We start from the raw sequence: 24,898 nt of genomic DNA on the forward strand, positions 1-24,898 counted from the left end.
TCAAACTGCTCTTGTGGAGTTTGTGTAGCCTCGCACAGCGCCTCTTTATATCCATGTGTGAGTTTTCTAATTGCATCAGCACCTCTCGGTTCGCGGAAAAGGAGAGAAGGGGGACATTCTGGGCCGCACAAACACACGCGCTGTTCTTCACAACAATGACCCCTTGTATCCCCGCCATGCGACACACTGGCCCCCAATCCAAAAATCACCACTTTCTTTTCTTTTTTTTTTCATTAGCCTTGTATGATGACTGCGATAAGGGAATCCTAACCATGAGTGGATCTCTCTGTCCGACTTTCTGGCTCTTTCATTCCTCCTTTCCTTGTTTTTTTTTTTTTATCTCAGGTGAATTGTAATCATGTGATCAAAAACGACCCCCCCCCCCCCCCCCTTAAATGAAAAAATGGGGAACAAAAAGCAGTTTTGTGCAATGAAAAAAAGAAAAGAAAATAGAGAAAAAGGCTTGTGTCTTCACTGCCACTCTTTGTCCGAGTCTTAAACTCTGATGTAGAGGGGGTGGGGGGTGGGGGGAAGCTCCAGGAGTGCGGCGGCTCGTCCCGGGAAGCTGCGGCGGGACTGTCTGGCTCCTGGAGCTTTAAAGCGGGGACCTTCAGAGCGCCACTTCGGGGATTTCGCTTTTGCGGCGTTGAGGATGAACGGCCCGGCCTCGGTTTGCCGTGAGTCTTTTTAAAAGTGTGTGTTTGAGATAATGATGATGATGATGGGGAGACGCATTTCAAACATTGCAAGACTCATCAACTGATGACGTTTAGTTTATATTACACGTTTTTATGTCCAAGATGGTTGGCAGAGGTTAAAGCAGGTCTGTCGAATTGTAGCTTTATTTGGGCTTTAATCTAGATGTCTTTTGTTGTGACAAAATGCTGGAAAATATATTTGTTCGTCACATTTTTAATGCGTCCTGAGAACGACCTGCGAGAGAATCTAGCAGAGATTAAGACGTAGTTAATATTTTCTAATCGTTTTCTCAGTGCTCTTGGATAATGATGGACGGCTTGACGGTCTGCCCAGATTTCTTTCAGATAAACAAACAAATGAATACATTAATGAATTAGATATTTGGAGCATGTACAAAACAAGACACTTCAAAGCCTGTTTAATAGATAATATAGATATAAACTTTGAGAGATTTAGATTAACAACAAAAAATGTTGCTTCAATAGAACATCTGACTGCTTTCCTTTTCTTTTGCTTCCATTTAAGCTGGTTCGTTCAAACCTAATTATTTCCTTTTCAGAAGTAGTAATTCACTGTGGGGAAAAAGAAAGAAAAAAAAATTGCCGGTGAAATGACGGTGATGTTTTGAAATCAATTTGATTTACTGCAGCGCCATCAACAGTACCTAGACTTTTAAGATTCTCCACGTGAGTGTGTGAGCCTTGTATTTGTTCTCAACAAATCAGCCTTTTAGTTTCAGTCCACACTTATAAAACTGTTGAGGCAAGCTTTGCCAATTGAAACAGTTTTGCCTAAAGTAAACACTCAAACTGAATTAGAGGCCAGTTAGGTCTGATCTGACTACTTTGCCCAAGTTTCACAAAATAAGCAAAATAATAAAGATTATATGTTTATATATATATAAAAAGATATGTTGAGCAGATGCATGCACACAGGCACATTATATGACAGAATGAAAAAAATCTTCTACTTCATGTGACAATCACAATGCAGTGTGCAGTTTTTTTCTACTCCGTTTTTGTGAGAGGTTTAAAGATCACTTGTGGTGACAGTTATAAGACCAGTAGTCTGTGGTGTGACATTCTAAAGGCAGAGGGGAACTGTGGCCATGTGACCCCCATCAGCCCAGGGCCATGCCAGAATCCCCCTCAGAGCCAAAGCACCATCCTCCCAAATACTGGCCTTGACTTTCTGCAAGTCACCGCTAATTATGCTTTATTAGTTTATTGTAATTAGTGTAAATCTGGACCCAAATTCTATAACTTTTCCCACTACTAATGGCTAATCAACTAAAACCTTTTTAGAGGGCAAGCAAAGTTGGAAAACAAACCGAGCGATTTCCAAATAAATAGATGAATAAAATGGAGCTTGAAAGGATTCTTTTCTCAATGCAGCTGTCCTCTGCTGAAAGGTAAGAGCTGAAATTGTCTGAACTTGGCTGCCTCTCAATAATGAGTGATGACACAAATATACAAAAAAAAAAAAACAGCAACTAAGAAATTGTCCCTTCATTTGGTTTAACCAAATTCTACCAGACAAAGTGCCCGCGACCAGCGTACACCCGTAAAATCTAAATCTCCTTTTCGTTTCTTGGTGCTTGTTTTCTTTCTTTTTACATACATTTATCAACACTTTATAAAGATCTTAACATATAGAACTGTGTAGGGTGGTCAAACACATGTGGAGTCCCAGTGGTAATTAAAAGCTGTCATACGTCCCACTCAGAAACACACAATCTCTCTGTAACGCCCTCTCTTCTCCTCCATGCACCTGTCCGCCTGCCCGAGACAAAGCAGGTGTGTCTGTGTACCCCACTGAAGTGGATCAGTGAACCCTGCAGAGGGATCCGGTGTACTGTTAACTGTGCAGATATTAAGTCATTACTAATGTAATCAACTATGTCTTATATATTTTTTGAGGAATTCTAGCTTGACTTCTTCTGGCAGAGAGGCTCTAATAACAAGACACTGATGGATTTTCCTACCCTACAGGGAGGACAGAGGTCAGGGTCACCCACAGAGTGACACGAATGGAACTAGTAGATTTACCAGCTCACTGGTAGGTAGCGGTAAAAAAAAAGGGGTTGCTGAGACCGTTCACTGCAGCTGGGGAGGGATTTTGGATGGTGTGTGAGTGAGCCACATGTGGGTATATGAATGTGTTTACACGAAAGTCTGTGTGCACGTGCACAATTTTGTGTGTGTGCTTGTTGCTACTTTAATGAATAGCCCATTGTGTGTTTGGCTTCATATCTCTGCTGGCCAGCAAAAGGAAAGAATCTAGTTACTTTAGTTGTGTGAGGGGGGACATCTAAAGGAAATTGATATGTGGGGGCTGAAGTCGGGTGTGAGTGGGGGAGGAGGGGAGTACTGGGGTAGAGGGTCCCAGGTGAGATGGAGAGAGCTAGAGTTTAGTTACTTGTGAGCTGGGGCTGATCTCTACTGGTATTCTACAATCATCCTCCTTCTTGTTTTTGTGAACCTGGCAACATCTATTGTCTCATTTTGACTCAGAGCAACGGCAAGATTTAGAAACATTCGCTAATTTATTGTTCATCAAACTGTATATAGAACTACGGGGTCTTATCGCGCATTATTTGGCTGGCTTTACTTTGCTGACTTTGTGGAGAGGTGAAATGAATGAGAGCGGATTTCTAGACACATACACTGCTGTTAGGGGGAAACAGAAAGAAGAAAAGAAAAGAGAACCATGCCTCTGTTGTAGCAAATCTACAACATACATTTTTAGGATAATTGTCCTGTTGCCTGACCCAGTTTGATCTGGCAGACAGATGGCCTCACAATTGACTTGAGAATACTTTGGTGATGGTGGACTCAGTGACTGCAAGGTGTCCAGTTCCCGTGGCTGCAAAACAAGCCCAAATCATCAGCCCTCCACCACCGTGCTGGACAGTTGGTATGAGGTGTTTGTGCTGATATGCCGTGTTTGGTTTTAACAAAACGTGCCGCTTGTATGCTGCTGCGTGTGCATTGTTCCAGAAGTCTTCTGCTCTGTTTGACCTGGGGCTGTACTTGCTGAGTCGTCTTGAATGTTTCACACTTGTGAATAATTTTTTTACGATAGAAAGATGAACTTTGCTTTCACTCTGTGGTCCAACTCATCCCAAACCATCTAAATTGGGTTTGGAACAGTTGATGATGGAGACCAGGTCATCTGGCTGGAGGTGTGTTTAAGATCATTGTCCTGTTGAAAAATGAATCACATTCTGGCTTGTCACTGCAGAATACAGTGGTAAAGATGGTGGTTGACTACCTTCAGTTTTGAACAAATTGCTCACACTGTCACCAGCAAAGCACCACCACATCATCACACCCACTCCTCCATGCTTCATAGTGGGAATCACACACGCAGACGCTGTTCGTTTCCCTTTCCTGAATCTCACAAAGACATGACATTTTGAATCTCAAAAATCTCAAAAATGGGTTATTTAGACCAAAACACATGTTTCTACTGGTCAAAGGTTAATTTGTTGTGTTTCTTGGTCTGAGAAATTCTAATCTTCTCCCCAGCAGTTGCTTCTTTGCAGAAATCTGAACATTAAACGGCTTGGTTCCTGCAGTTTTCTGTATGAATGCATCAACAACTTGAATCCTGTGAACAAGTCATGCACACTCTACTCTGAGATGATGTTAACTGGCAATTTCGGGCTGTTTCTGGTTAATTGTATACTTATACTTTTCTTTTTTTTTTTCTTTTAAGTAGAGCTGTGTGTAGTATCTATGAGCAAAGTGCCTTTGGTCAACATAATTTGTCCGGCATTGCATCAAACTGGACCACTGGCATTCAGAGTAAAGTATACTCAAATTTACGCTGACTACTTTTCACACACTTGCACACATAGTTAACTGTTACCCCAGATGCACTGAGGAGCCACTATCACACTGAAAAACATTACACCCTTTTGTATCAACCAAGAGCAGCTCATAAAGCTGCTCTGCTCGCGCCTGCTGCAGCTGTGTCTGCAACAAGAGGCAAAAGAAAAGGGGGGACGATGCTGATGGAATAACATAAACAGGGACCTCAATGGTTCCTTGTGTCCCCTGTCTCCGTTTTGGAGAAAGATCAGCCACAGTTTTTGTCCGTCAGCCTCTCTATCAACAATGAGGGCAAAATGTGCGTATTTTTGTGTTTCTTTTATTTTTTTTAACACAACCCCCCAGATAAATATCTCCATATATAAGATTTGGAAACTCCCAAACAACCCATCTCTGTAGGATGACGGGACATGTTTGAAAAATGATAATTGGGCGGAATGAGAGGCGAGGGATGTGGAGATTGAGTCATTTGAAGGAAAATGTCGAAAATGATGTTCAAGAATTCAGCTGGGAACAAGGGCTTCCTTTGTTGGACAGATTCTCCTGCATGTCTGGCTGGTCCCTGTTTGGGAGATCATCACACAGTTATGATGTGCCTCGCAAAAAATGTTCAGATTTAACGATTCTCTCTCACACTGTTTTTGCCCCATGGGCGCAAAACAAAATTCTCATGAAATCAGTAATTCATCTCGACATCCTTGCTTGTAACCGAACACAACAACATTACATTTTAGATACTTGTTGGAGTAAATGTGATTATTTACTCAATTACTACATATATTTACAGCGCCCTGCCTTGAGTTTGGCACTTATTGGGGAATTTCTTTATCTTTCAACTCGTTATGTTAACATATTTTTCTCACATTATTGTTGATAAAAATATTTCATACAATAAATCTAAGCAAAATGTCCTATCTGATCATTTCATATCATCCAAACATCCTAAATCAGTACCTGATTAGAACGTTTATGCTCTATACACAAAACCTTTTCAAGTTGGATAAAGATGATACACAAAAGACAAATAATAAACAAGTAATCATAGGACAGTGTAAAATTGTGATTACAACCTGTGTAGCACTAACGCAACTTTGATATTGATTATTAATTAGGATGAAATTAAAATTAAATTAAGATCAGTTAAATGAAAACATATTTATAGTATTTACTGAACCACTGCCCTTGTCCCAGTGTATACACATGAGAGGGGAATCGTTTTATTGACTGAAGTAGGTCAGACGGCGGGATGCAGTGGAACGTCTGAGAAAGCTTTCAAGACATTCTGCTGCTTCTAATTCTCTCAGTGCGAGATTTTTGTACATGTGAGTATAGTGAAAGTCACTATACAGACATTCACTTTAAGACTACGTTCATATTGTGGGCCTTAACTCTTAATTCCGATTCACTGCTCAGATACGATTTCTGTTGGCCTGTTCACGTTGCTCTTTTTAATGTGGCCGATATCAGATTTCAGTGCGAACCGTTCCGACCGCAAAAAAACAACAAAGACATCATAATGCGCATGAGCAAAAGAACAAAAAATAAAGAAAGTCAAAATCAGAAATGGTGTCTATTTACAGACTAGTAGTCAACTTAACAAATAAAGAGACAGGCGCAGGCATGTGGTGACTTCGACCTGCGCAGAATTGTGACGAACATCGATCCAGAGTGACATCGAAGTCACATGAATTCCAATTTGACCGTTTAGACTGTGTTCACATTGCAAAAAATTATCTGAATCCAATCTATGACCACATACTGAAGTGGCTTGGGCTGTTCACTCTGTCATGAAAAAAATCAGATTTGAGTCAAATATGAGCAAAAGAAAAATCGCATTTGGGCCACATTTGACATGCAGTCTGAATGTAGCCTAAATTACTTGGATGGGGATTTTTTTTCAGATGTTGTTGTTATGAAATCAAGATTTATTAGAGCAAAGCAACTGTCTGAAAATACTTTCAGCGACCGCGAGCTGACACGTAGTCCTAATGGGCTTTAATTGGAATTTGGCATTATTGATATACACTTTACTGATTTTCTGATCAACTGCTCAACCTTCAGATCTCAACTTTGTTACAAGCTTATAGGAGATTTTGGGCTGAGGTGTTGGACAGTTAACATCAACAATGTTTTTTATCGAGTTGCAGAGACTTCACAGAATTCATTTTTCAATTTCGTAACTTTTTTTCTTTTTTAAGAATTTAAGCTGTTCTGGCGACATGTGGTTGCCCAACACCTTACTAAGATATTTAATGTTGGTTTTTCCATTGGTTTGTTACTATCAGCTTTATAGAATTGATATAATTATTGTTGTTTTAAGATTACCGCTCTGATAAATTATACAAGAGAACAGAAACTTCCTTGTTCAGTTGGTATCCTACCTGCACACAGCAGTCCCTCAGTTTGGTAATGATTTTAATGAGGAGCTGATCTGACTAATTCACATCCAAACCACCTAATCAGCTGTTTTATTAGGAAGACTTCATTTTGTTTTGTGATATGAAAACTGCATACAAGGCACTAATGATATAAATTTTATTTCTGAGCCGAAATAATGGAAATAAAAATCATGCTTTTTAGAAGGGACTTTTAGCATTACCGTCTAGTCCAGTTCTGAGAGTGGACGGACGTGAGTTTGACTTCTTTCGTGTATAAAGGCCATAACTTGTTTTGATGTGAGTAGGAAAACCAGCCATGGTGAGAGCAGGAAGAGGGGTGACATTATTTAGGAGGAGATATGGAAAAGGAAGAGGATAAAAAAGTCATTTTCCAATCATGAGTTTTTCTCTGAACATTGAATTAAGCAGCGTGAACGGGTGGGGGCCTCCAGGGTCTGGGGGTGGCTGGTTGCAAAATCGCTTGAATCAAAGAGTTCGTTGTTTGATGCTGGGAGAGTTAGATGAAAGGGAAGAGGGAGATGGCGAGTTTGTTGAGCATCAGTCCCCTCTCCTATCGCCTTCTCACCCCGCGGCCCTCCCTCGCTCTGCCCATGTGAGCTAGAGTTCAAATGCAGGGTCCACAGCTGCTGACACACACATAGATGTGCACATGGGCGTCCACATGCGCACAAAGACACGCTTAGCTAAAACATGCAGGTATATATGCAAACTACGTGCTGAGACATGATTCCAAATGTAGGCTGCAAGTGTTTTTTAGACAGGAACAGACACAGCCACGTGTGCATCCAGGTATAGGTGCTCAGAAAATAGCTGATGACACACAGATCGACAAGGCTTCACACAAAGGAAGAACATAGCAAGCCAACACTAAACCACATGATATCCTGAAAGGCCAAGAATGAATAATTCTCTCTTAAAGCACAGATGTTAACTGCGAGCATTCAACCTCTTACTTACCATTTTGCATGTCCAAGATGGATGGTCTGCTTCATCCATCTGTGGAAATAACCACTCATTCATTTCCAAAGCTATTTTTGGTCTGTTCAAATTTTACCTACTGACCTAAATCCTTGAAAACATTTTTTTACAGAAAGTTATTGTCTCTGCCTCTAAGATTTGTTTCTTTTAGCAGCACCTCTAAGTCCTGTATTGAGCTAGCAAAGAAAAAAAAGTCCCAACAGTTGGAATCCACTCCAGAACCACCTGAACCTCAGCTGATCTCACCAAATTAATTTAAGCCAATTTATACATATTGGGTGCAGGCACATCTGGCTTCAAATGTTGGGATTGATCATTGCTACCTCATTCTCTGACCTGCGATAACCGTGACAATTATTTTTCTATCATTATTCAAACAATCAGTTCACTCGCAACAAGCAAAGGGAATTAGGACCAAAGTAAAGTAAAGACACACACGGACGACACGAGCATGCATGTACTTATGCATGGAAACTTAGATGTATTCAATCTTGAATATAAGATACAAATTGTTGACACATAAAGATTTTTTAGTTTTGTCTTTCGGGTTTGAGGCTTTTACAAGCTGAATTACTGGGTGGTTTTCAGTTGAGGGCTCTGAGTAAGAAGACATTAAAAATGTTTATGGCTTAAGGGGTAAGACAAGAGAGGGACCATCCAACATGTCAGCAGCACAGTTTAAAAGTAACCATCCCTGACGGTAGGGGTCACATTGGTGCACATGACATGAGTAACTTGCCACAATAAGAGCAGCAAATGCTATTTGGAGAATTATTGGGGATTGGAGATATGCTGTAGGTGAAAAGAAAGCACAGATTTACAATCGTGTTTCAGTGTTGGAGTGGGGGGGCGAAACCATTCCAAGCGTGGCAGAATCAGACACCGCTGAGAAATAAAATGAAAGACCAAAACAAAACACCCTGGAAGCACATAGATTCAGGAATAAAAACAGAGGAGAAGAAAATGGGAACAACAGGAAGGAGCTTGAAAAGGGGTCAGACAGTGACAACAGAGATTGGTGGTGCATTAGTGCCTTGGGGGAAAATAAAAAATGAAGAGGGAAATTGGAGGAGTGTAAATCCCAGGAGAGAGATGGAAAAGACTAGAGCATGATGGATACTTGCTGGCAGACACAGAAACACACACATCCCATAATTAGCATGCTAACAGGCAGTTAAATGTCCCACACAAAGGCTTACTGTTGGGCCACTGTTGCTCACTTTGGAGACAATGCACAATAGGAGTCAGTGGGAGCCCCCAAATCACCCTATTAGCTGATGTGGCCCAGCACGGCCTCTCGTATTTTACCATTCCACCAATCACACTCATTCACTCACTGACTCGCTAATGAAAAGCTGATAGCCTCAAGGCCTGAGGTTACTGAGCAGCTTGCCCCTTCATCCTTATTTCCCTCTTTTCATCTTTTTATCCACCGACAGAAAATGCCTCCTCAGTTATCCTGAAGTTCAGAGGTCCAACGTGTAGGCTGCTCTTGCTGTCAGGAATCCTGTGCATGGGAACCTCCTCAGACTGACAGACAGAGATCAGGGATACATAATTAAAGAAAGTTCAACACTGGACATTCATGAGGGTTTCCTCATTATTCTCACAGAAGGAGAATTGAAATCTGGACTGAAACTACGTGAACGTTGAATATTAAAGAATGTACACAGATGAATGGTTTATTTCTGTCAATAACAATGTCAAAAAGTCAAAGATGAGTGGAGAGCGTGGGTATGTGGAGATACTTCTTCTCGGGATGTTCTTGAATGTTATGAAAAGGACTTTTCAAAGCTGGTGATAAGTTTATTGGTCAATCTGTGCTTTAGCCTCACTGAAGCCATCCAAAACATTTAAGTTTAACAACCATCTATTGACCTTTTTTCCCCAAAAAGCAACTTAGATTTGCAGTTGTTGTGGTGAACGTTTGGATTCCCCAGATCATTACTTATCCACCTGTCAAATGTTTGGTAGTCTGAGGCATTTAAAGTCTGTTTGAGATTCTTGCTCTTCTACAAAGATCCCATCACAGCATCTTAGTCTTTAGTCAAAGCTATCAGGGAACCAAATTTGGATAGAATTAATACAAGACTGCTTTATGCGTTTCAGGTAATCATCTCTTTGTGTGAACTAATATTAGCTTTTAATGGCAAACTTGGCTCTGGCCAAATCAAATCAATTTGCAGTCATTTATTTGAGTTTCTGCAATTCTAAATCTGATGAAACTTTTCTGGCAAAGTCCAATAAGGCAGGCAACAAGTATCTGGACATCACCTGCTGTAAAGTGTAAAAAAAATGCTGTTGGTCGATGTTAGCCCGGTTTTTTCATTGGAAGCCCAAGAACAAGCTGGAGAAATCGTTTATTAAAAAAGTATTTATTAGTGGTCCCAAGTAAAGTATATTACAACGCTGGACTCGGAGTGCCAGAGCTCCCGCAGGAAATCCGTCAGGCCGAGCCCCGTTATCCGGAAACATTTCATATTTATATTCAGCTTTATCTGACAGAAGTTGTTTTCACACTTGTCAGAGTATAATTGGCCAGTTTTGGGTGACATGATCAGGCCAGCTGTGATAAACAATGTGTGTGTGTGTGAGTGCTGTTTTAGGCGTGGATCTAATGGACCAGACCTATCTACTCTACTAGAGATGTTTTGTCTGACCCAGTTGTTTATGTCCTTCTAAGGTCTTGGACCATTTAAGGTCATCTGTTGTGCAGTATGAGCAGTGTGGAAAAGTACCAGCTAGGAACATTTGTTATTTAGGAAAATACAGAATATGAATTTATAATGTCTAAGATCAAAGCCAATTATAACAGTCGACACCATTCATTTGTCTTAAGCCCGTCAGTTTGAAACCCATCACCGAAGCACAGCTTCCACAGTTTCACTTTATTTATCTAACTTATAGTTAAACACAGATTACTTTCTACGAAACAAGTCCTTTTACGAAACAGATCCCTTTTAACTGGAGTGCATCCATAAATAATACACATTTGTTTTCTCCGAACTCTTTCATCTGCCTTCAAATTGTTACAACAGAGGATCAAGTCTAGTATTTGGCCTGCAGAGGGCACTAATATCCACTGTGTACAGTTGGCTATATTGATCTTGCAGACATAGTGTCCAGTTTATTAGGTTCTTGTTTGAATTGATACTATATAAATGAACACCTTTTTTTTTAAAAAAGAAAAAAAACTACATCTGGGGTTAAAAAAAAAACCCAAAAGGTTTGGGTCAAGCGAAGCTTCAGTGTGAAGAAAGGTAATTTAAAATGTTATGCCAGTAACACAATTTGAAAAATTGTGACAAGCTCAATAAAAGATGGAAAAGTTGAATGAATAATGTTAAAAAAAGAAAAAGAATTTCATGATTTCCATCATCATCATCATGGTTGGATGGACAGTAAAGCACAATGCTTTCAACCTCAATCATGAGCTCATGACTCATGTTGTTCTTTCGGCATTTTCCAAGGCTCGTTAAGATACATTCTTTTTTTTTTAATGAAGCTGTCACCCACAGGGGTGCTGTTTTGCTGGTTGATTTGGTTTATTGTAAACGCAAACCATTACAATTAAAAACAGTCATCTCCTGGTTAGGTTTAGCTAATAATTTGACATAGTTAGGCTAGCGTAAGCAGTGACTAAAAACATTCTTCTTACAACCTACCGCCATGGACGCCATTTTTAAACTCCACGTGCAGTTCCCAATCGCAACCACTAGAGGTCACATATTCTTTAAGCAGGTTGATTCGACCTCCATCCCATGGAAATGTATTTGGGAGGAGGACAATCTCTTTTGGATAGTGAAAGAGGCTAAAACATACAATATTATAAACATATTATAAAACATTGAATACTGAAAAGGAGGTCTTGGACTTTTTAGACTGCTAAAATCCTATATCAGTCCTAAATCAAGCAAGGAGTCCCTATACACTTACGAGGCAGTTACAAGAAGGGATGAGGCAACACAACATGCCCCTGTGCCAGCTGCTTTTTTAATGTGTTACTGGAATCAAATTGAAATCAGCAGATATTTTTCAGAAACAAAATGACACTGTCTTTCCTTTGTGTTCCACTAAATACAGAGTTAAAATCATTTTACACCACATACTACATTTTTGACAAAGGAAGCTTTGGTCATGTGTATTTATTTTCACAGTTTTTGACCAAAAAATTGACAGTTGGGTTCGAGTTGATATTACTTTGATATTTCCCATGTATTATGTATGAACCATCTATCGCTTTTACAGATATCGCAAACACGTGGCTGTGAAACACTGCACACAGGGCCCTTCAGTCGTCATTATGCGTCATGCTTTGTAGAAATGACACCTAAAATGTAGTCAGATGACGTGTGTAATAACTTGTGGTTTACTTATATGACTCATTGAATGCAACAGGAAATGAGAAATACTGTTAAGATTTTAAAAGATTCGCCATGTGCGTTGATTTTTCCACAAACACTTTATTAATATCCTATATACACCATCACACCATCTTGTTTTATTCTTTTTTAAAATTTTATTCAATTTTTCTATGACCAAGCCTCGAGAAAAAGATACTGCATGTTGACATTTGAGCCACATTTTTACACTTAGGGGCATGTCATGTGATGATGCCTTGAGCTTTCCAGCATGATGTCTTTTGTGAGATGCCACACCCACTCCTATATCCTCCAGTGCAAAAAGTAGGAAGGCAGCTTGAAAACACTCAAAACTAGTGGAGGCCAACAGTCCTTGTGCTTTTTTTTATTCAGTGATATATTAAAGTCTGCCCTTTTCCTCAAAACAGGTCCTGGGTGTAAGGTTTAGCTTCGCAATCTAGCCTTGAACCTCCCACTTGCTAGAACATACGACAGTTTTGTCGGCTGAAGTATCTCAGGATGCAAACGGCAACAGAGGCATCTAGTGGCTCCAGATGGGCATAGCAAACTGTAGAGAGGAGCTTCAACACTCACAGCAGTGTTAGAAAAAATAGTGTTTTTGTCTCGGTACAGCTTTTGCTTTTACCAAGTTTAGTAAAGAACAAGCAAACTAAATTATGTAAATATTTATTTACAACACCAAAAGGTATACAAGAGACAATAAAGTGCTTTGTACGTCAAAACTTTACATGGCTTTTATCAGTCAGGACAATGATCTGCTCAGTGTGCGTTTATCTCCACGCTGGGGGGTGGAAAAGTATTACATTTATACAAAGCAGGAAGACTTTGCAGCAAAGGAAAGAAAATACTTTGTCTTGATAAGATAGCTCTCCACCTGTGCTCATGTCAAGCACAACATAATAACTGAAAAACTTACACTGCCAGTCAAAATCTTTAAAATATTAGGCACTTTCACATTTTGCATTAATCTTGTGGAATTTTAAAGTGAATTCACTTGAAATAGCCTAAGATTAGACTGTAAAAGTAGGTAAATGTAGACAGAAACTGAGTCACATGCTGTTTTTGTAACAGGCACTACATAGTAAAACAGTTGCATTTAATAAAGTACTAATCAGGAACCTCCATTAGGCTGTAATAGCGCTCCAAAGTTATGAACAAAAGCAGGGAACGCATGAAAAAAAATGATGATACATGTGACTTTTATCCTTTTCAGTGTCTCACACAAGCACAACGTCATTCTGTTTTTGTCTTATTTTATCCTTGTGTTATCAGGTTGAGTTTTTTTTGTGGAAGAATCAAGCTGCACTTATCAGTACAATACTGACCAATATTGATGAAATGGAGCCACAAATACAAAGTCATGATGCAGCAGATTAGCCAAATCTGATGGTTAAACTAATCTAATTTGTTAGTGCGGAGGAATAGCTTGGGCATTTACTTAAAAACATTTCAGGATTTGAGACTCTCAAGATAATTTGAGGATTTAAGAGATGCAAAACAACGATGGCATTTAAACACTGGGCTTGGAATGAGAACGCACATCAGAGCATAATACACGTGGAAATGCTCGTATATTATAGAAGAGCGATTTCATACTCATGTTTAATTAGAGTGATAAAAAAATCTTAATCTTAGCAAATCATACCCATATTTTTCAGTCATGGATAATAAAAAAATAGAAAGTAAAATGCCTGTTATTTTGGCTGGCAGTGTACCATTAAATTGGTTTTCATGTGCTTCATATTTTCCTGGAAACTTGCAGTTCAGTTCAAGACAAATAAAAATAAAACTTTGAAATCTATTGCTATGGAATGCATTTTGCTCGGACGCAAATGATCTCTACACACGCTTTGCTCCACAGACAGATGAATATGAAAACATGCACACCTGCTTCAGCAAGCAGCACAAAAAGATCAATGAAAATCAGGAAAAGAACGAGAACATGTATGTTGAGACAGAAAGTTGCAGTATCATTCAGTGCAGCATGGATACTGCTCTGATATCTGCGTGTTGAATGTAAAGAAAACCAGAATGCAGTGATTTGCAAATAATTATAACCTGATTTAAAATAGGACATATGCAATACGAACTTTTATTTCTATATTGAGGAATACAGTGGCTTTAAATTTAATATCGACTTCAACTTAAAGTGGGGAGTCATCCACTTGTGCACAGAGACCTGTTCAAATTCTCTAAATGTTTTAATAATATTATGAACCGGAGGTGATGAAATCCCCAAACTGAAATCCAGAACATTGCACAGATGTCTTTGACTGCCCTGTCCCGATTTTTTAAGGATACGTTGCAAGCATCTTTTCAAGGACATTTCTGTTTCAACATTCAGTATTTTATTTTCAATAAAATATGCTGTTTAAATTGTTTGAAAATCATTGCATTCTTTTTAACTGAAATTTCACCAACTTCACATCTGTTTTGAAATAGGTCAAATTTGCTATACTTGACAATACGAACAATAAACATCAATTTATTTACAGTTATTCTAATATCAGTTTTTCTTTAAAATTCTACTTTCTGGTCCTCTCGGCATGCTGTCCCAGCAAAAAAAAAAAAAGGGCATTTCTCTTTTAATGCCATCTATTATACAATTATTGCAACAACTTACTGGAGCATTTCCCATGACATTCAGTTACACTTGAACTAATCCTCTCTGTGCAAATCCAGTGACATGTTGGACATTACCAACACCCTTCATCCCTTTGTTTCCTGTTGTGCTTCACAGTGGCCTTTCACCTCTCTGCCATCATAAACAGTGAGTACACTTTGGCTGCATGTTTGCTCCATTAACCAAATATTAAATCAGAGGCGCTCTGTGTTTTACTTCTTAACTTCAGACCTTTGGCAAACAGCAACAGCACAAACTTAAAGCCACTTCTCAGTATTGTTTCTGTATTCACAGGCTCCAGCCTCCACAAGAAACAATCCAAGGAAGAACAATTGCAGGTATCAAGCAAACCAAAGTTCTGTACATTGCTGAACGCTGGTTACACTACATAGGTTTTATTTTTCTACGATCCAAGCTCAAAATAAAAGTTCATTATTTTCACATAAAACTAAAATTAAACAAACAATAAACATAAGATTCAAAATGCAGTGGAGTCTCTTTAATTTGCAATAAATGAAGACGTCCTGTATGTGTTACGGTCTTAAGAAGCGTTTGTTTTGTTAGTAAGAAAAATGCTCCCTCTGCTACACTTAGTGATTGCACTTATTGGTCTTATTGGTACTGCACAGAATAAACAGTACCTGACTGATGTTACGCTGAATAACTCATCAACTGTTAGCATTTTTGTCTGAGTCCAGAGAACATTTACCATGACAGATTCATGTAAATATGAGACTCAGCAGGGAACTAAAGCAGACATTCATTCATAAAGCATTCATTTACCAACCTTTACCAAAACAGTGCATCTTTATCACCAACAATTCAAGTCTTGAACTCTGTCGTTTTCAATAAAAATGGGAGAATTACATCAGGATTGCTATTGCTTTTTTAAATATCTTTTTATGAAAAGGTCTTTTTGAATGCTGCAGTTTTTGGACGTTTTTCTCATTGCGCTTTCCTTGGGTCATAGAATCAAAATAAAAGTGTGCCAACCATAAAAGTCTGTCAACACTTTGAGATTATTTGTCCCCTTGCAGAATCAGTCTGGTTGTTTGTTATGGCTTTTATTATCTAACATTATCTAACTTTTTTTTTTAGGAAAATCATAATGGAGAAAAAAAGGAGAAAAAAACAAATATGAATGAAAAAAAAAGCAATATAAGAAAGGCAAAAGGGGTTTTGTACATACAGAACAAAGCCGAACACACAGGTCCAACTTTTTGGGGGAAAGATGAGGAGCCTGTACCCTCCCTCCATAATTTAGGTATCCTGCTCACTCTTATAGGTCACTGGATCAAGAGGAATTGCAGTTTGTAGGATATCAAACTCCATCTGATTATTGTCCATGTCCAGAACACACATGACATTCTGACTGCCTGAGGTCATGGTCGCGGTGTCATGAAACATGTTTTGAAAGTCAACCGAAGTCCTCCTGTCCTCTGCCCTCTCTTTCCCTACAGGCTGATTGGAGTCGAACAGGTCTTCCTCCTCCTCACCACAGCTCAGGGCAACCTCGTTCTCATAGCAGAAGGCGCTCTGCGACCGTGAGTTCAAGTTTTGTCTGGATCTACATGCTGATGCAGGAGACGCAGCGAAGGAGTCCTGACATTCGGCTTCATCAAGCTCTTTGGCGCTGAGATGGGGGGTTGACGGCACCTCATAGGTCTTGTGGAAGCGAGCATAGTCTACCTTGTAGCGGTCTCGATCCTCGTAGATCACTGGCTCAAACCTGTGACCCCAGAAGATCTCCCTTGCGAGGTAGGAACTGCGGAACTGGGTTGTCATGGCAGTGGCCTCAACCATCCCTTCCAAGATCACAACAATCTCAAAGTCATCTGCTTCCAGGTCAGCTCGACTTAAAGTGTACAAAGGGCTATCTTTATCTATCTCATGAATTATAACCAGTGGGGATACTAGAAACAGCCGGTCTGTACCCTCATCATAACCCACATTGAGGTCCATCTGCTCCAAGGGGATGAACTCACCCTCAACTGTGACATACGAGCGTATGAGCTGGGCACGGACATGAGCTTCCACAATGTGGCTCCTCCGCAGGTTGCCCACCCTCCACATGAGGCACAGCTTGCCATCACGCATTGCAATGACAGCATTCTTGGAGAACACGAGAGTCTGGTTCCTCTTCTTTGGCCGAGCCATCTTGGCCATGATGGTACCAATCATGAAAGAGTCAATGATGCAACCTACAATTGACTGTATCACCACTGTAATCACAGCTATGGGACACTCCTCTGTAACACAGCGCCAGCCGTAACCGATTGTGGTCTGGGTCTCCATGGAGAACAAAAGAGCTCCAACAAACCCCTGGACATGAAGTATGCAGGGCATCCTCTGTGTCTGCCCTCCAACTGTGTGTGCTGAGGAGGGTCCATGCCCTCCTACAACCAGCTCATCACCTTTCTTTGGTGGGGGCTCCTCAAAGTCTCCATGTGCCAGGGAGACACTGTAAAAGATTAAGCCAAAAAACAGCCACGAGATCAAGAAACTGGTACAGAATAAAAGCAGCAGATATCTCCAGCGAATGTCCACGCAGGTGGTGAAAATATCAGCGAGGTAGCGCTGCCTCTTCTCTTCCATGTTAGTGAACATGACATTGCACTGTCCATTTTTCTTCACAAATCGGCTCCGTATTTGGTTGGAGCCCCTTGTCAGAATCTTCCCGTTGTAGTTGTTCATCCCTCCTCGTCCCCTTGTGCTGGGCACGACAGCGGAGGCTCCAGACCTCCTCCTACTGTCCTCTCCCTCAGAGTCACGGTGCAGTTGGAATTTAGGAGAGCGGTGTCCGTTACGGAGCCCTAAACTAGTGATCTTCTGGAGTTCCTCCTCTGGTATGATGTCTGATACAATGCTGTACCTGTCAAAGGGGGGATTAGGAATAAAATCATGTCAGAAAAAATTTGGATTCGATGGTACATGATAGGACATTTGGTACTACTTTGTTCTGTTTGTCCTTACTTGCTATTCTGATCATTCTAAAACACTGGATATTTATGAGAATAAATTAAGACTGAAACAGAGTGGTGTTCAGATCAGATAAAAACCTAAACCTAAACTAACTGCAAGAGGAGCGCAATGATGCCTGGCTCATTAGAGATGGAAAATTATGGAGGCCATATGAAAATATGACAGCATGGCACACAGTTTGAAGGCACGGATTCTTGTTATAAAGTTCTCATTCACAAATAGTTCACTCAAATTGGCCAAACTGCTTTTCAACAGACTGCATCGACCAAACTAACCTATCTCTCTCCTTTACATGGAGGATTACCTACCGGGAAGGTGAGTTCAGTTTAGCTATGTGAGAAGGATTGCTGTCATCGCAGATTATAGGATTATATTTGAGTCAGTGTCAGTCAGACAACCTATTTTGAGTTGGACACATGTTAATGTCACTTCATCATATGTGAATAAATGTTGTCACACATAGTTAATGATTCTTTGACCCACTGGTGCTTCAGAGATCCACTCAGGAGATGCTCCCTTCAATTGGTAGCAGAGGAGTTTTAAAACTCCATGCTAACTAAGTTGATGGTAAGATGGTCAACAGACAAAGCTGTGAGACCCGTGACACAGATAAACAACTAGAACACAAAAAGACATCATACAAGGTGAAAGTTTTTTTTAGGTGCACCTGGTCAGGACAGTCATAGCCTTTCTGATGATCTGAGTGCTGTAAATATCCCTGAGCTGGGCCTGACTCAGTTGAAGTGTTGTGCAGGAGGATGCAAAAACATACTGATAAAGAATCTCTCACCTGTTGCATCTACTTGTTCCCATGGCACCAGTGATCACTGGGAAGGTGCCACTGTGGGAGGATAGACTCTGCCCTGTTCCCAAGCATTAAATCTCCTGAGGTGGTATTCACATCACTTAAAAGATCACTGCAGGAGGAACAAAAGGTCAAAATGAAGAATTTGCGTAAAGAGTCTGAAACTTTTATTACAAGGACAGACCTGATATCTGTAATACGTGGGAGTCATTTGCTCTCACTGTTTGGAAGGGTACATTCTGGTACTTTCACCACAAGGTGACTTCCCACCAAATGTTTGATTCTTACAAGTTTTCTCCAAAGTTAATAAAAGCGCTTGAGGGAAAATGTTCCCATTTATCACTGATAAATGTTTTCTTACTTTTGTATGTTTAGATTCCAATGCATTGGTCTGGCTGTTGTCGTTTCTGTGTTCTAAAGATGTGGATTTAGACTTAATCCTGATTTGATTCTTTAAAATACCTCAAGACTCTCATGGCCGCGTCTGACCTGCTTTTCGTAATACATGCAGCTATGAAAGGATTATCTTGTTGTCGTGGAACACAACAGACTTCCACATTTAGTGTGCTGTATTTGTCAAACATTCATCTCCATGATGTTGTGTAATCATAAAGACTTCAGATACATAGGCAGGTATGTAAATGCCGACCTTTTGCCAACCAGTTAGTTGTAGTATTATTAAGCTAGATTGCAGACAGTAGCATGCACCCACCTCCCTGGCCTCCATCTCTCTCTCAGGAAAACGTTTCACTCTGTTAAGGTCTATTTAAATGTTGAAAGCTTTATTTGTCACGTCCCATGAATTTTTACACACCTTCCACAATCGAGTAAAACAAAACATTTTGCAAATTACATGATGCATGTCTTTACTAATGTTGATTTATACCTTACAAATCTGTAAGAAAAGGTCCATGTCCCCACAGTTACTTGTAAAAAAAGATTTACTCATTACGCATTTACTTAACATGTAACTGATTGTCATGTAGCTGTGGTAGCAGCACCTAATTACTGTTGTTAAATTATTCTGGTCATGAAGGTAAGCATGTCTGATTTCATGTTAATAATACACATATGATAGCATCATCAATAATCCAGTACCAGTGAAGTTTTTACCTCCTGCATGTCACAGTTTATGTTTTGATAACCTTGTTTCATGTTTTTGGTCATGTTTTTCCCCCTGTCACTTAGTCTCACTCATGCCACCTGTTTCATTGTCCTCAGCTGCATGCACTCAGTCATCACTCCCTCCACAGTTTAGTTTCCTAGGTTCCTAGTTTCCTAGTTCATTGTGGAATCCTCACTTTCACCTACCCTTCATGCCACAGTCGCCACAGTCAAGTCTCGTCTCGTCTCCGTTCTCATAGTCTTGTTTTTGTCTTGCTTTGTTTCTCATAGTCTTGTTTTGTTTCTCATAGTCTTGCTTTGTTATTTCATATTTTAGTATTTTTGAGATCCGACTCTGCTGCGCCTTTTGTTCTTGCTCCCCTTTTCTGTTAATAAATCTTATTATTTTGAAAGAACTGCATCTGGATCCTACCTCCTCCACCGTTCTCTGACACTACATAGTTGCTCTCTCCACCTCCTTCCATTCATGTTCATTCATTCATGTTATTTATTTGTCAAAAAAATAGATTCTTTTTAAGCTTTCAATAGGCATTGCAAAAAAATAAAAAAATAGTATTTCTTTGGAACACGAGGAGAAAATATGTGCTCTTGGTGCTAACATTGTGGGTTTCGGGTTTAGAATATTTGAGTTGATATCCAATCAAGTTTTAGTGATTTCAACGTCCAATCAAAACGTATTCAACCTTTTCAAAAAACAACAATTACTGCACAGCAAAGTAGCTCCAAACTAGTTCTCTGTGACCTGTTAAAAGAGCTTTTGTGAGTCTTTCTCAAATTGTTCAAGACAAATACTTTCACATATTCTTTTTATTTCAATTCAAGTATTAAAAAGGCAACAACTATTTGGGATATAGCTTTCTTAATTTTGTCATTTCTGTGTATAATAAAAACATTTGAAATCAACTTAAAGGATTTGACACAGATTTTCAGGAAAGTATCTACATTATTTGGAAAGCAACATTCTTTTCAATGACACACACACACATACACACAGGCAGATGTGTATTTCTTTGTGAAAATTATAGTGTGCATCTCTCTCCACACAGGTATTCTTGGCATCTAACCAACAACACGGCACTGAAAAAACATTTTTCACCTCCAAGCTGCATCTATTGAGATGAAGTTGCCACCAGCCAGCAAGTTTCCCTTTTGGTTTTATAAACCCTAATGAGCACGAGGCTGAAAGGGGTTGTGCACAAGTACAAACGTGTGGTGGCAGAGATGAGACACATGCAGCATAAGCCATGGTCACCAGGTAAAACTGAGTTCTTTCACTGAAGCCTGTTTCCATAGGAACGCCTCTCTTGTGGCATTTGGGGGACAGAGGGAAGAGGAGAGACCAGAGACACAGTGGTGTATGTTTGGGATAGAGTGAGGTGGGAGGGGAGTATACAGTATAAAGTGCTCTTATAACATGAGTCAGAGAGGGAGGAAGCGATGTGATGAGAGAGAGAGGGCATAAGGGGCCGCCACACAACACTCACATTTGATTTTAAATATATTTAAATGGATTTGAAGAGGTGACATTTTTTTTGATCTGTTACAGAATGAGAATGCAAATGAGAATGAGAGGAATCTTTAGTCTGTGTTTAAAAACACACAGGTTACAGAAAATTCACAAACACTTTCATGGTTTGCTTCTCTTTCACTTTTTTTCTTTTTCGAATGACCTGCCATTCCGTTAAGAGCGAGAGTATATTGACCAAGAACTGATTATCTGGGTTTGCAGGAGCCACTTTTTCCCATGTCTGTGCGGCCACATTGTAGCACTGACTTAACAACTGCATTACAGAGGTCTTTAACAGTATTTCTGCATACCTCTCTGACGTCATAAATCACAGACAAATATTTAGCCTCAATCTCACCTACTGAAGTAACAATAAATTGAGCAAATTTATTCATATTTTCTACCTTTTAATCCGAAAGGAGACAAAGACAGAGGCAAGTGTGTTGGGTGATGGAAGTAGAATTAGAGCCTGATCAGACTCACGGTGTGCTACAAAAATACATGATACTTCTATTGTGAAAAGTAGGGCTTTTTGCCCAAATAGGATCTGGCAAATTTGGCCAGACATTTCATCATACATTATCATGAAGCCTACTGTCTGTTTATCTCATTACCAGAGACATTCAGGGGCAAGTTTTGTAGGAGAGACATGTGTTTTTGTGTTCACGGGGAGTCCACCTGTCTTCCTTTCTGAAACTACGTGAACACTAATCATTGCGTACCCTGTTTTCACCTCCGTTTGTCACGACTCAGCCCACAAACAAGCATTCAGCTAAGCAGAGAATTATTCCCACGCTACTCTCACATTCCAGGCAATCTCCATTATGGCCTCATTCCAGCTTTCTTTTTCGTATTGTCCTATTTCAATCTAAGCAAAACATATTATATGTCTTAGTTCACTCGGTGGAACAGTTGGTCATACATTTTGACGCATAATCATTCTGCAACAGGTCATCCTGTCTTGTTTTTACTCCCATGTTCATGGCAGTAAAGGTGAGTGAGTTAACATTCATACATGTTTATCGCAGCTTTTTCATCCCGTCATGACTTTATTTTGTTTGTTTTTTTGTTGCTTGACAAGCAACAAAATTTAGGCTGTACAATGACAGCTTTGCAGTAGCAACACACCCTCAGTATGCTGAATTTCAACAGTTTGTCCCCCAATATCTTAACTCATTTTTGTCTCTGCAGTGTGTAGCTTCACATGTCAGTTTTTTATGTTAGAATGTCTCAGAGTGCTTCATTTGTCCAGAATTCTCTGGATTGAAGTCAAACTCAGGTCAGAGGGAAAAAAGAACTTTGCCCTTGACAATAACTTTTCTCAAGCCTTATTAATATTCATTGTTTTTATTTCCCATTCCTTTCTCTACCAGGTGCCAGATGTGATGAGACCTTCCCTTTCTTTTATCCCTTCTGAAAGCTGCAGAAGCCCAAATTTATCTCAGAAAGAAACAGGTGCCTTTTGCCATTGCTTTAAAGTATAGATTTTTACCTTATGTTTCCTGAAATGTTTTCAGACGATGTTGCTGAGCTTCGGTGCTATAAAGTTTTACTGTATGTGACGGTGTCGTGTGACTGTACACTTGATCACTCACAACACAGCCGTTTCCATGATGCTGTAGTCTGACGCAGTGCTTATTTTGGCATGTTTCCTGTGAAAGAGTTTACTGTCTGAAAACAAACTAAAACTGCTCTCAATGCCTGTCATCTGAAAAGCAAATTTGTCAAATAAACATGCTTTTTACTCCGTTTATCAAGCTATTTCTCTGAACATCTGTCAAACTGTTTGTAAATTAAACACAAAATATACTCACTTTGCAAATTAGTTGTTGTGGTCTGTTTCTTGGTTATGATAAGAATTCCACTTCGCTTTTCAAAATTCCACTTTTCACTTTTCAGGGCAAAGCTCCCACATCCTTAGAGCCAAGTAGCGTGTGATCCCCTCATTCGTTCTTCCAATCTTTTAGTTTCTTCTTTTAGTTTCTCCCTCATTGCTTATTCTTTGTTTTATCCAGGTTGTGTGTCTCTCTTTTAATCCTTTATTGTCCTCCGCTGCCTCCTTCACTGATTATAATCCTGTCTGTGCGCACTCTCCTGTGTGTACTCATGCACCCCAGGCCGAAAATGCTGTGTCAATCTCTGCAGAGCATGGGTTTGGGAGGGAGAGGTGGATGGAGATGTGAGAAGAGGAGAGGAGAGGAGAGCAGCTACACTGTGAACTCTAAGCATGTGTAGGTGTTGAATAATGCCTGATGTGCCAATCTAGGTGAGCAAGAACTCATCCGAGTTATGATTTCCAACTGATTTCAAGAAACAACAGAAACAGGTGTGAGCTGAAGAGAGCAGGGGGTCTTGGAAATAAAGAGGTAGCATCAGAGTTTTAAACTTGAGGAGGTATGGTTACTGTAAATTGGCCTTTGAATTTACCCCCTGACACTTGTGCTGGGGATGGTTTCCAATACCTATTTGCTCGCTGGGTAGTGAGCTGACTACTACTATCCATGTTCGTCAATCGGCACAGTCAAGGGCAAAATCTCCATTACGCAGGTCTGAAAATGTTGGTTGTTTCAAACAGATCGCCCTGTGTCACACAGTACTGATCTGAACTTTAATTTAGGATGCATTGATGCAAACTGTGCTAATTTCATAACAGGTGCATATATGAAGCGTAATTCAATTATTACCCTTTAACTGTGTATTGACCTGACCTGCAACTGAGCAGAGCTAACGTTAGGTCATAACATTTTTTCTTCAGGTGCCTTTTGATTCAAATACTGATTATAATGTAACTCAAGTAGTGCATCACGTCTCGGCTATGAATTACGTGGCAGAATCACAAGCTCGTCAGCCAGAGTGTAATATATAAATGTTTGATTGCTGTTCAGTTTTTGTACGGGCATTCTTAACCCCTAAAAATTTCCTTTGATTTTTGGGTCTGCTGACTTCTCCTACCTGTACATCCGTTTTTTTCCACATATTCAGAAGGATTTCTAAAAGTCTGCTAAACTGCTTTGCTCCAAATGCCGTGCAGTTCTACAACCCCCAAATGCAGTGATCTTTACATTTAACTTTTATTGAAATGCAGGCAGTAGACAGTACTCACAACATTTTGTCTCGTCAGCTGCATGTAATTCATTAACATGCATCCATCTTTGTATTTCAGGCTCGCAACCCACTTCAAAAAACTGTTGGATGCATGCAATTTAGGACTAGTGATAAGGGTAAAAAGATTGATGTTTCAAAAAGGCAAATTCATCAGCCAATTGTAATCATGATTTGGTATAAAAAGCAGGATTTTTTAAATGATGAATCCTTGAGGAGTAAAGTTGGGCAGAGGATCTGCTGTATGTCAGATTTGTTGATTTTATTCATAATTGAATCTGATGGAATGCAAAGAATGTAGCCTTTTGGATTAGTTTTGGATTGCCTTGAAATGGAACAGAAATTTGACATACATATTCACACATCTGAAGCTGCATTATATGTACAGTTCTGATTGATAGATGTTTGCATTCCAACACTCTGCACCAGAATGTTAAACCGAGTGAGGGTCAAAATGCAT

The 24,898-nt window shown here is 39.8% G+C and overlaps 1 protein-coding gene and 1 long non-coding RNA gene across 3 annotated transcripts; one reads left to right on the plus strand and one right to left on the minus strand.

The window, feature by feature from the left end:
• The first annotated feature begins 506 nt into the window (after positions 1-506).
• LOC140273714 (uncharacterized) lies at positions 507-23,087 on the plus strand. Of its 2 annotated transcripts, XR_011908051.1 has the most exons (4): positions 507-677; positions 15,035-15,064; positions 15,212-15,255; positions 20,876-23,087. It is a non-coding gene; the product is annotated as an uncharacterized lncRNA (long non-coding RNA). The 2 variants fall into 2 exon arrangements; XR_011908052.1 differs by lacking the exons at positions 15,035-15,064; positions 15,212-15,255.
• On the minus strand, positions 16,178-18,743 carry kcnj4 (potassium inwardly rectifying channel subfamily J member 4). The gene is made up of 2 exons (XM_072368623.1): positions 18,690-18,743; positions 16,178-17,789 (listed from the first exon to the last, which is right to left on the minus strand). The coding sequence occupies exons 1-2, from the start codon at positions 18,710-18,712 to the stop codon at positions 16,178-16,180; spliced, it is 1,635 nt and encodes a 544-aa protein (XP_072224724.1). The 5' UTR covers positions 18,713-18,743.
• Positions 23,088-24,898: the final 1,811 nt, after the last annotated feature.

Source organism: Leuresthes tenuis, unplaced genomic scaffold, assembly GCF_036924035.1.
Source record: "Leuresthes tenuis unplaced genomic scaffold, fLeuTen1.0.hap1 SCAF_17, whole genome shotgun sequence".
In the NCBI taxonomy this organism is placed as follows: Eukaryota; Metazoa; Chordata; class Actinopteri; order Atheriniformes; family Atherinopsidae; genus Leuresthes; species Leuresthes tenuis.

What these genes read in the sequence shown, in the direction of transcription:
- kcnj4 (XM_072368623.1), bottom strand. Translation starts at nt 18,712, where the DNA reads ATGGGAACAAGTAGATGCAACAG. An exon ending in GGAACAAGTAGATGCAACAG is followed by an intron (nt 17,790 to 18,689) that starts GTGAGAGATTCT and finishes CCCCTTTGACAG; the next exon opens with GTACAGCATTGTATCAGACA.